Source organism: Macaca thibetana, chromosome 1 (assembly GCF_024542745.1).
Source record: "Macaca thibetana thibetana isolate TM-01 chromosome 1, ASM2454274v1, whole genome shotgun sequence".
In the NCBI taxonomy this organism is placed as follows: domain Eukaryota; kingdom Metazoa; phylum Chordata; class Mammalia; order Primates; family Cercopithecidae; genus Macaca; species Macaca thibetana.
The window spans coordinates 92,462,218-92,474,401 of NC_065578.1; the positions used below are offsets into that span (position 1 = coordinate 92,462,218).

The 12,184-nt window shown below is 40.0% G+C and overlaps 1 protein-coding gene across 3 annotated transcripts in view; it reads left to right on the forward strand.

The window, feature by feature from the left end:
* Positions 1-1,435: 1,435 nt before the first annotated feature.
* MTF2 (metal response element binding transcription factor 2) overlaps positions 1,436-12,184 on the forward strand; it is a 58,886-nt gene continuing 48,137 nt past the window's right edge. For 2 of the 3 annotated variants that reach the window (XM_050807069.1, XM_050807080.1), the window contains exon 1: positions 1,455-1,733. In XM_050807069.1, coding sequence (XP_050663026.1) covers positions 1,729-1,733 — 5 coding nt within the window. In that variant the 5' untranslated portion in view covers positions 1,455-1,728. Of the gene's footprint in view, positions 1,734-12,184 lie in introns of all 3 variants that reach the window. The other variant, XM_050807059.1, reaches the window with a different exon arrangement.

The following is a 12,184-nucleotide window of genomic DNA, read 5'->3' on the forward strand; positions in this document are numbered from 1 at the left end:
TGCATCTACTTTTTTTCTTTGAGATGGAGTTTTTGCTCTTGTTGTCTAGGCTGGAGTGCAATGGCCTGATCTCGGCTCACCGCAACCTCCGCCTACCGGGTTCAAGCGATTCTCCTGCCTCAGCCTCCCGAGTAGCTGGGATTACAGGCATGTGCCACCACACCTGGCCAATTTTGTATTTTTAGTAGAGACACGGTTTCTCTATGTTGGTCAGGTTGGTCTCGAATTCCCGACCTCAGGTGATCTGCCCGTCTAGGCCTCCCAAAGTGCTGGGATTACAGGCATGAGCCACCGCGCCCGGCTGCATCTACTTTTTTTAAGTCAAAATTTTCCTCAGCCAACGTATGAAGGTCACTTAAGACGAATTTATGAGAGACGATGATCAAAATTGAAATAAAGTGAAACCTGAAAGGTAGTAGGTAAGTAGATACAATGAGGGCACACTAAGAAGACAGACTTAAAAGGTTAGGACTATTATTCAGGAGAAGCAGAGGAGTGGAAGGGTTCGACCACAATATTTAAAGTATTGAATGGTATTGGGTAAAATGAATATGCTTATTTGCCAAATTCTGAGATCACAGGCTGAGGGAACCCCTTATGAAGTATGAGCCAAATGAGCTTAGACCACAAGAGGTACTTTTTCAGAGACAGAAAAAATTCGGTGTCCACTATCCCTGTGACATAGTATGAGACAAAAATATAAAATGGTTTTAAAAATATTTTGACGAAGTTATAAAGAAAGATTCCACACGTGGCTACTAAGAGGAGCTGGGTTGTGTCTAGGTGTAAGTTAAAGAGACAAGCATACAATCTCACAGCTTGTCAGTTGGGACCCCTGTAGGCAGCAGAATCTGGGCAGGCTAAGGGTCTGCACTAATAAACAATTGTTTTCTTAAACCATTTTGCAGGGGACTATTCTCAGATTTCATTACAACTAGGAAGGACTGCAAAGCGGGTAAACAGAAAACAACCTTTCATCGTTAGGAAAAAAACCGTCTGAAAGTCTTTCATAAAAGCAGCTCCTGATAAGCAGTTTGGGACTGGACAGTGAATCGCTGAATAAAATTAAATCTCGACATCTCGGGTCTTCTCCCCGCTGAAGGAAATTCTAACAGCAGGCCTCAGGATGAAGGTAGAGGAAACGTACTTCAGTTAAGATTTTCTCCAGGGAAAAGAAATCAGCCCAGCAAGATGCACAGAGCACCGTCACGACCACGCACACCGAAGGTCGCACACGACCCTTTCCCGTATAACAGACCCAGCCAGCCGCCGATCAGAAGCACAGCGCTCACTATTGTGTTAGCCCGGGCGGCGGAAGGACTGAGCCTCACTGCAACGTTAAAGAGTCCTTCTTTGTTCAGCCCCAGCCGGGGACGCAGGACGCGGTGTTCCTCCGCGCTCGCCGCGCAGTCCCTGCCCCCCCGCGGCTTTGGAGAGCTGCCATTCGGCACCGGAGTCGCTCCGCGCTCCCAGAATGCACCGGCAGTCCGCGGGAAACCAAAATGGCGAGGGGCTGTATTGAAGTGGGCTGTGTTTGAGGCCAGTGTAAGAAAGCTCATTCTACCCCCAACCCTCTTCTCCAAAGACCTCGGTTTGTGCGTGCATATGTGCCAGGTACCCGGTGGGGCAGGTGCCCAGTAAGTGCTCGGACTCGCAGGGGAAGCGCCCACGGGGACGGATTGGTTGTTTTTTCCTGTATGAAGCGGTTGGCACCACTGAAGTGACCGAATGAGGTGAGAGACCTTGGCCTGGGAACAGACTCTTCCGGAGGAGATGGGGGTGGGGGAGAAGGAGGAAGAAAGGAAGCATGTATAAAAGGGAAAGATGGAGGACCAAGGTGGGGGTGGGGGCTCCTGTATGTGGGTGCCTTTGCATTTATGTGTATATTGAAAAGAATGGATGAAGAGGAGTAGTCAGTTGAGTGTTGGAGAAAATAGGGACTAAAGGAGCAAGTAGGTCGTTGGGGGAGTCTGTTGGAGGAAGATGAAACGTTGAGACGGGGAAGCTGTGTTTGGAGGGCAGGAAGGAACCTGGGGGCGGGAGACGGTTGGAGGGGCAGGATGAACCTGGTGACGAGGGAGTGGGGAGCCGAGAGGAGGAGCCGTTGGGAAATGGGGGCTGAGGGAAATGTGGGGAGCAGAGTGGAGGGTTGCCTGGGACCTTAGCAGTGCGCAAAGGGAAGTAGCAGCTTGGAATCGGAGGGTGGTGAAATTGTATGGAATTGGAGTAAAGGGGTTCGAGTGTAGGTGCTGGTAAGGATAAGGGGAACACACTGAAGTGGAGGTGGAAGCACAACCTGAAAGCTTAAAGGGAAGAGGTGGAAGGGAAAGTGAGATGGGGGAGAGCTGGGTACCTTATATTTGGAACTCACCGAAAATCTGAGGCCTTTCTTCTGTTTAATTAAACCTAACTCATACAATCTACATCTAGGATGTAGATTTGTATTGTATTCTTACAACTGAGGTAATTACGGCTTAAGGAATTTTAACTAATTTGCCAAGATTTGTTAACATATTTCGGTAGTGCCAGAACTCTAACTCTGACTGTGTTTTACAATCTGGTGTCCTTGGTTGCTTGAATTTTTCTTTGGAAGCAATTAGAGGGAACAGATGGATTTATCGGGGTGATCTGACAAACTGCAAGGGTTTGTGAACAATGGGAAAAGGCTTGTGGAATGTTACTCTATTCTTTAAAACATTTAACTTTGGTTAAAGATAGAAACCATGTAACACTAACTTAAATGTGAAAACCTAGCTAGGCCTGTGTGTAATACATAGGAAAGCACCATGTGAGGTCAGTACAGAGCTAGAAATATGTAAATAGTACCTGATTTAATTTGACTCCAGAACCTCCGGTGGTAATAGTAGTTACTTTCTCCTTCAGGTCGATTCCATGTGACCCTGCTGTATACCTAGCCTACAAGGTGGTTTCAATTTCCATGCTTTCATTCTCTCTTGGGAATTCCTTTTTTTTTTTTTTTTTGTCAGTAAATTTCAAAGATAGTTGAATGTAGAAGTAGTTAATGTGGATAAAATGTAATTAAATTCATTATAACCTTTTTAAGGTTTGAAAGTGCTTTAAAGGGAGTTGTTTTGACTGATGGCTTTAAGTGCCCGATAGTTTAGTTATAACTTGAGAGGGAATACAAAATGACTGTTGTTTTTCCAGATTCCTAAATATAAAAATGTATTTGAATTCACATTTTAAAATTAGTTCACCTGCAGTTTTTTAAAGTGCTAAAACTGTTCTAAGTATTTGAATTAAGAACGCACCTGCTTCCTGATACTACATTTATAATGTTAGTGGGTATTAACGGAAATGTGTGACTATCAGGATGAAATGCACACACAGTTTTAGAACTAGTTGTACAGAAATCATCTTGTTAAGCCTTTTTTCTAGATGACACAATTATATTTAATAGTTCTTTAAATTATCCCCGTTTCCTCAAAGCTCTGTTGGGAAAGACATTTTATTCTGTGTATTTTACTGTGGGTCATTAACTCTTTGATTTCATGGATTATAAATATTCCTTTTTGTGGGATCTTTTAAGGATAATTTGCTTTAATCATTTTTCAGCATAATCTTTACATCTGACTTGAAGAAACTGAGGAGTTGCTGTGACCAACATCTGTAGCTTGATGGTTCTGAAAGTAAAACTTAACTGCTGTTTTAGTTAGTCTACACTTTCATGAACGATCTTTGATGGCTAATATGTTTGTACTTTGTTTTCCCTGTTCTTCAGGAAAATTTGTTTATTGCTGTGAAATCCAGTATAACAATCCTAAATTGGAATGTAAAAGTTTCCCTGTGGATATTTCTTAGGTATTAGAGTGCTATCTAGTAGAAATTTCTCCAGTGATGGCAGTGTTCTATATCTGCTGTATCCAGTACAGTAGCCAGTAGCCACATGTGGGTATTGAACACTAGAAATGTTAACTAGTGAGACTAAGAACTGAATTTATAATTTAATTCATTAAAACTAAAATTTAAATGGCCATATGTAGCAGTGCTATTGTAATGGACGGCACAGTATTAGCGGTTATTGCATCCATGTATTGAGGAATTGTTACCTTCATTAACCATGGAAACCACAGGAATCCAAGGATGAGGAACTGCCGTAGAACTGAGGAAGTTCAGATTCTTTTTGTACATTTAAGATGAAGTATTCATTTTTACCATATACCATGTCTTCTGTCATATTTCTGTTTTCGTATAACATTGCAATAGAATAATGAAAGATAGTGACCTCTCTAGTCTTTTTAAAATGTAAGATTCTGATTCCTGTGTCAAAAAACAACAAAAGATGGATATTAGGAATGTTTTGTTGTTTAAAAAAATTACTTTGTTTTTACACTTAGGTAAAAAAAACTTAAGGAATATTTCAAACATAATACAAAGTGAGCAGAATAGAATAATGAACTTTTATGTATCTATTCTTTTTTTTTTTTTTTTTTTTTTTGTAAAAAGAGACAGGGTCTTCCTCTGGCACCCAGGCTGGAGTGAAGTGGTGCTATCATAACTCACTGCAGCCTCAAACTCCTGGGCTGAAGCGATCCTCCTGCCTTAGCCTGCCAAGTAGTTAGGACTACAGGTGCACACCACCACACCTGGCAAATTTTTAGTTTTTTTTGTAGAGATGGGATCTTACTGTGTTGCCCAGGCTGGTCATGAACTTCTGGCCTCTAGCAGTCCTCCTGCTGTGGCCTCCCAAAGTGTTGGGATTGAGCCACTGCACCCAGCCCATTGTTTTTATTATTTTCAAAAGTTTTATTTTTAGGTAAAGTGTATATTGAAATGCACAAATCTTAACTGTACAGTTTTTAAATAAGTTTTATTGAGATATAATTTATATACTATAGTTGTATGTACATAATTGACATGCAACCTTTGAAAGTGTACAGTTGAGTGGTTTTTTTAGTATACTCACATGTGCAACCATCACCACTACCTAATTTCAGAACATTTTCATCACCCCAAAAAAAAAATCTTAATCCATTAACAGTCACTCCCCTTAACCCCTCCCCTATCTTCTGGCAACCACTAATTTACTTTCTGTGTCTATAGATTTGCCTGTTCTGGACATTTCATATAAATGGAGTAGTACAATATGTGGCCTTTTATGTCTGGCTTCCTTCATTTAGCATAACTGTGTTAGTCCATTCTTGCACTGCTATGAAGAAATACCTGAGACTGGGTAATTTATAAAGAAAAGAATTTTGACTGGCTTACGGTTCCACAGGCTATACAGGAAGCATGACTGGGGAGGCCTCAGGAAACTTCCCCTCGGAGTGGCCCTCTTGAAGTGGCCAGAGCAGGAGGATTAGATGGGGGCAATGCCACACACTTTTAAACAACCAGAGAACTCAGTATCATGAGAACAGCAGGGGGGAAAATCTGCCTGCATGATCCAGTCATTTCCCACCAGGGCCTTCCTCCAATGTTGGGGATTACAGTTTGACAGGAGATTGGGCAGGAACACAAAATGCAAACTATATCATTAATGTTTTCAAGGTACAGCCATGTTGTAGCGTTTATAGTCACTTCATATATTTTTAGGACCAAATAATATTTCATTATATGAATATACCTTTTTTGTCTGCTTATCAGTTGATGGACATTTGGGTTGTTCCCACTTTTTGACTTTTATAAGTAATGCTTCAGTGATCATTCATGTATAAGGTTTGGGTGAACATGTTTTCGTTTCTCTTGGGTACACATATCTAGGAGTGAAATTGCTGGGTCAGATGATAACTCGGATTAATGTTTTGAGGAACTGCCAAACTGTTTTTCAAAGAGACTGCACCATTCTGCAATCTCACAAGCAATTATCTGCTGAGTGATTATCTCACCAGTTTATCCACATCCTCACTGATACTTGCTATAGTCTGTCTTTTGATTATAACCATTCTAGGGTTTGAATTGGTATTTCATTGTGGTTTTGATTTGCATTTCACTTATGGCTAATTATATTGAGGATCATGTACTTGTTGGCCATTTGTATACCTTTGGAGAACTGTCTATTTAAGTCTTTTACTCATTTAAAAAATGAGGCTTTTTTATTCTTGAGTTGTAAGTTTTTCACGTATTTTGGATACAAGTCTTTTATCAGATATGATTTGCAGACTTTTTTTTTTCCATCCTGTGGATTGTCTTTTCACTTTCTTGATGGTGTCCTTTTAAGCACAAATGTTTTTAATTTTGCTAAAGTTCAATTTATTCCTTTTTTTTTTTGCTTATGCTTTTGATGCCATATCTAAAGAGCTTTATAGTTTTCGCTTTTACATTTAGTGTCTTTCATCTATTTTGAGTTAATTTTTTATATATGGTGTGAGGTAGGGGTCCAACTTCAGTGTTTTGCATGTGGATACCAGTTTTCTGGTACCATTTGTTCAAAAAACTAATTCTTTCATCATTGACTTGTGTTTGACAATCTTGTCAAAAATAAATTAACCATCCATGTAAAGGTTTGTTCCTGGATCACAGTTTTATTCCATTGATTTATGTGTTTGTACTTAGGACTGTACCATAACATTTTAATTACCATTACTTCATAGTAAGTTTTGAAATTGGGACGTGTGAGTCCTCAAGTTTTTTCTTTTTTAAAAACAATTTGGCTATTCTGGGCTCCTTTCACTTTACCATGTAAATTTTAGGATTAATCTGTGAGTCTGTGCAAAAAACGCAGCTGGGATTTTGGTAGGTATTGTATTGAATCTATAGATTGATTTGGGAAGACTTGTCATTTTAATATTATTAACATGTATGAACATGGATGCCTTTCCAGTTACATAGATGTTATGTAATTTCTTTCTCTGACATTATGTAGTTTTCATTGTACAATTCTTGAATTTCTTCTGTTAAATTTATTCCTGAGCCAGGCACGGTAGTCCCAGCTACTTAGGAGGCTGAGGCAGGAGGATTGGGTAGGAGGATTGCTTGAGCCCAGGAGTTTGAGACTGCAGTGAACTATGAGAGCTATGATGTGCCACTGCACTCCAGCCTGGGTGACAAAGCAAGGCCCTGTCTCTAAAAATGTAAGTATTAAAAGAAATACTTTGAACATATAGAAACAAAGTAAACCATTTTCCTTGATAAGATAAAGCATCACTTTCTCCTGTCCTCATTTAATTTAAAGTTCTTATCGGTACTTGAACCCCTCTATTGATTCTCATTTCTGAGGATTTTTTGATAGCAGTTAAAGAATTCTCCCATAATCAGGGAGATAGAAGGGTAGTTTGTGAAGCACTTATCTAGTACTAAAAATACTTTTAAAATTTCAAAGCATTGTCATTATAATATAGTTATGGATCCTAATGACATTACCTTTCTTTTTTCTTTTTTTCCTTTTTTTTTTTTGAGATGGAGTCCAGGCAGTGGTGCCATCTCAGCTCACTGCAAGCTCTGCCTCCCGGGTTCGTGCCATTCTCCTGCCTCAGTCTCCCGAGTAGCTGGGACTACAGGTGTCCGACACCATGCCCGGCTAATTTTTTTGTATTTTTTAGTAGAGACGGGATTTCACCATGTTGGCCAGGATGGTCTCGATCTCCTGACCTTGTGATCCGCCTGCCTTGGCCTCCCAAAGTGCTGGGATTATAGGGGTGAGCCACCACACCCTATTATTTTTTTCTTCATTAAAAGAGACAGGGTCTGTCTCTTGCCCAGCCTGGAGTGCAGTGGCATGATCATAGCTCACTGTACCCTCACACTCCCAGGCTCAAGTGATCCTTTCACCTCAGCCTCCTGCGTAGCTAGGACTACAGGTGCCTGCCACCACACCTGGCTGATTTTTAAAATATTCTGTAGCAACGGGGTCTTGGTATGTTGCCCATGCTAGTCTTGGACTCCTGGCCTCAAACAATCCTCCTGCCTTGGCCTCCTTAGGTGCTGGGATTACAGGCATGAGTCACTGGGCCTAGCCAGGGCCAACTTTTAGCGTCCATAGGTTCTATGGGTCATACTGCAAAACTTGAGTATCTGTGGATTTTGGTATCCTCAGGAGGTTCTGTGACCAGTGCCTTGTGGATACCAAGGGACAACTAAATAGCATATACATAAACTAGTAACACAGTCGTTTGTTATTAGTATTGTGTATTGTACCTAATGAGTATATGTGCAAGACTTTATGCTACTGGCAGTGCAGTAGGTTTGTTTTATACCAAGGTCACTGCAAACATGTTGTAAAGCATTGCATTACAGTGGTTACAAAGTCACTGAGTAATAGAAATTTTTCAGCTTCATTATAATCTTATGGGACCACTGTTGTATATGTAATCTGTGGTTGACCAAAATGTTACTGTGTAGCACATGACTATGCTTAGAAGGAAGGATCAGCTATGTAAATAATGAAGGAGGGGGCCGAGCTCATTGGCTTACACCTGTAATCCTAGCACTTTGGAGGCTAAGGTGGGCAGATCGCTTGAGGCCAGGAGTTTGAGACCAGTTGGGCCAACATGAAAAAAAAAAAAAAAAAAAAAAAAAAAAAAAAAAAAAAAAACAAAAAAAAAAAAAAAAAAAAAAAAAAAAAAAAAAACGTGAAACCCTGTCTCTACTAAAAACACAAAAAAATTAGCCAGGTGTGGTGGCGCATGTCTGTAATCCCAGCTACTCAGGAGGCTGAGGTTCACTTGAACCCGGGAGGCGGAGGCTGCAGTGAGCCGAGATTGCACCACTGCACTCTAGCCTGGGTGACAGAGTGAGACTCTGTCTCAAAAAAAAAAAAAAAAGATGAGGAAGAAGGGCAATTTTGGTAGTAGGTACAATATGTATGAATGCCTTGGGTGGGAAAGATCTTGGTTTGTGAATAATCCGATAGATAGCCCCAGGTGAATCTTGAGATGCAAAGACATATTCCTATGGGAGAAGAAAACAAATATATTGTATTTGACTTGTAGCATTATCAGCCTAGTAATTATGTTAGTTTCCCAGTTCTGTTGGTGTTTGAAGAACTATTTATAAAGTCCTTTTGTATTTGTCTATATGAGACTCTTAAATACAGAGCTTTGAAAATGTATACTACAGTCAGCTGTCTTTGAACTTCTTCTTGTGTCAAAATTGGGCAGACAGCTACAGGTTGAATATCCCTTATTTGAAATGCTTGGGACCAGAAGGGTTTTGGATTTTAGACTTTTTCAGATTTTGGAAATTTGCATATACAAATGAGATGTCTTGGGGATGAGACCCAAGTTTAAACAGAAAATTAATTTATGTTTCATATACACGTTGTATGCTTAGTCTAAAGCTTGTTTTTTCCTTGGGGACACTGAATAAACTGTTGTGCCACTTGCGTTTTGACTACAACCTGTCACGAGGTCAGATGTGGATGCTTAGAAAGTTTCAGATTTTGAAGCATTTCAGATTTTGGACTTTTAGAATAGGGATGCTCAACTTGTATTGGTATCTGAGGACACTTAACAACCAAGTTGAACCATCTGTAGAAATGCATCATTTCATCACTGGTGGATGACTTCAGTTAGACCTATAAAAAGGCCTTAGTGGCAAAATATACTGTGGACAAGAGGCTGGATAATGGCAGTGAATGGCCTGATTTCACCATTTGCTAAGTCTGAAAATATTCTTGGCCTTCCCCACAGTATGTGACCTTGGTTCGTAATTGGGACCCAAAAGTGACAAATATCTAGAATAACTTTGTCTCAGAAATAGTATCACTTAACTGGGGTTTACCATAGTAGAGCCAAGCATTACCTATCTTTCTTTACAACTTTAAGGAAGTAATTTTACTTCTGAGTTCCACATTTTTCATTTGTTAAACAGTAGTCTTTCCTTCCTATTTTATGGCATTATTGGGAGGAGAAAATTAGATATGAATGCTTTTGAGAAAGTTAAACGGTATAGTAAGATGAAGATATTTTCAAGCTCTTGTGATCCATGTACTCTACTACCTACCAAAGATCCAGTTCATACTTTCCTTTGTAGTAGTTGGAACTTTTAAAACTCTAGGGTACAGTTAGTGGCTTGCAGCAAGGGCCCCTCAGTGCTATTATTTCTTTCTCCTTGGTCTTAGGACCAGAGTCTGCAGGATTATAATGAAAATGCTGAACTTTCCAGTTCATCCTTGACTGAATTGTTAGTGGAGGCTCATTTTGTGTAGTGTAATCAACTTTATAAATTCTGGACTCGAACATGAATGTATATACCTGTACTTAATTCACATTTTTCTGTGTTTTTTATGTGTATTATTGGCCTTGTTGGTTTTGGTGTTTTAAGTCTGTAGTTAACCTTTCTTTGTTATTCTTTGTATATGTGAGATAATATCAAGGATTCCTTTTACACAAATAATTTAGATGGCTTTGGATATTGTGATGTAAAGATTTTACCGATTGTCATATTGGCTTTAAAAGAAATCAGGTATATTTTTGAAATCTATTACTGTTTCTAAATGTTTGGTATTTGCCATTTTCAAAATACTTGATATATTTGACAGTGTCATTTACAATTTTTTTTTTGAAATGGAATCTCACTTTCTTGCCCAGGCGTGAATGCAGTGATGTGATCTCAGCTCACTGCAACCTCTGCCTCCTGGGTTCAAGCAGTTCTCGTGTCTCAGCCACCCAAGTAGCTGGGATTACAGCTGTGTGCCAACGTGCCTGGCTAATTTTTGTGTTTTTTGGTAGAGATGGGGTTTCACCACATTGGCCAGGCTGGTATGGAACTCCTGACCTCAAGCGATCTGCCTGCCTCGGCCTGCCAGTGTGGAGTGCTGGGATTACAGGCATGAGCCACCATACCCGACCTCATTTACAATTTTTTTAAAAAAACTTAAGATCTGTATTTTTTATAGTTTATAAAAGTATTTTTGTGATCACAGAAATACATGCTTTTGGTAGAAACACAAACATACAAAGGTGTTCTATAAAACTGACTTTTTATCATACATTTTAAGATATTTAAAAAATTTTTTCTGTAATTTCATGAAGAGTACTAAAGCCACACTCACTGAAATTGTAAACACCTGTGTTCATTGTCTGACCTGTTAGGTGGTTAAGCTATTTTTAATTCTAGGGGGCTCAGGCTGAACTTGAGGTTGGGGAGGAGAATTTGCCTCTGCTTTTAGTTGCAATTTTCAAATGAGGTGAAATTAAGTACAATTTGTAAGGCTTTTTTGGCTTTTTAATTCTAGATAAATACATAAATAAATTTGGGGCTCTGTGTAATAGAATATGTGCTTTTATAGGATAGTGATATTTGCTTGATAAATGGAGGATTTACTTACTAGTATGTGTATTGATAAATACGGACTTTGATTAGTGTATTCAAGAGAGATTTTTAAGTCCCTACTTTATGCCATACCTTGAAAAGTTTTAGAGTTCCGATGATGAGCAAAATGTTTATTTTCAATTGTAATTCAAAATGCACGTTCCACTTGTTTACATGGAGTTATTAGACTGTAAATTTCTAGAAATTGATTCTGCCTTAAAAAAAAAAAAAAAGAGAGAGATGGAGCCTCTCGAGTGCAGTGATGCAATCACAGCTCTCATAGTTCACTGTATCACTGTAGCTTTCGTACTCCTGGGCCCAGGCTATTGTCACACTTCAGCCTCCCAAGTAGTTGGGACTACACGCTCTCACCACTATGCCTGGCTTAATTTTTTCATTGTTTTAGAGATTGTGTGTGTGTGGGGGGTCTTGTTATGATGCCCAGGCTGGTCTTGAACTCCTAGCCTCAAGCGATATTCCTGTCTTAGCCTCCAAAGTATTAATAGCTTGATTGTACTTTTTTTTTTTTTCTTTTTAAAGATGGAGTCTCACTGTATCACCCAGGCTGGAGTGCAGTGGCGCGATCTTGGCTTACTGCAACCTGTGCCTCCCGGGTTCAAGCGATTCTCCTGCCTTAGCCTCCAGAGTAGCTGGGATCACAGGTGTGCACCACCATGCCTGCCTAATTTTTTTTTTTTTTCAAGATGGAGTTTTGCTCTGTCCCCCAGGCTGGAGCGCGATGGCATGATCTTGGCTCACTGCAAGCTCTGCCTCCCGGGTTCATGCCATACTCTTGCCTCAGCCTCCCGAGTAGCTGGGACTACAGTCGCCCGCCACCACACCCGGCTAATTTTTTGTGTTTTTAGTAGAGACGGGGTTTCACCGTGTTAGCCAGAATGGTCTCTATCTCCTGACCTCGTGATCCTCCCGCCTCGGCCTCCCAAAGTGCTGGGATTATAGGTGTGAGCCA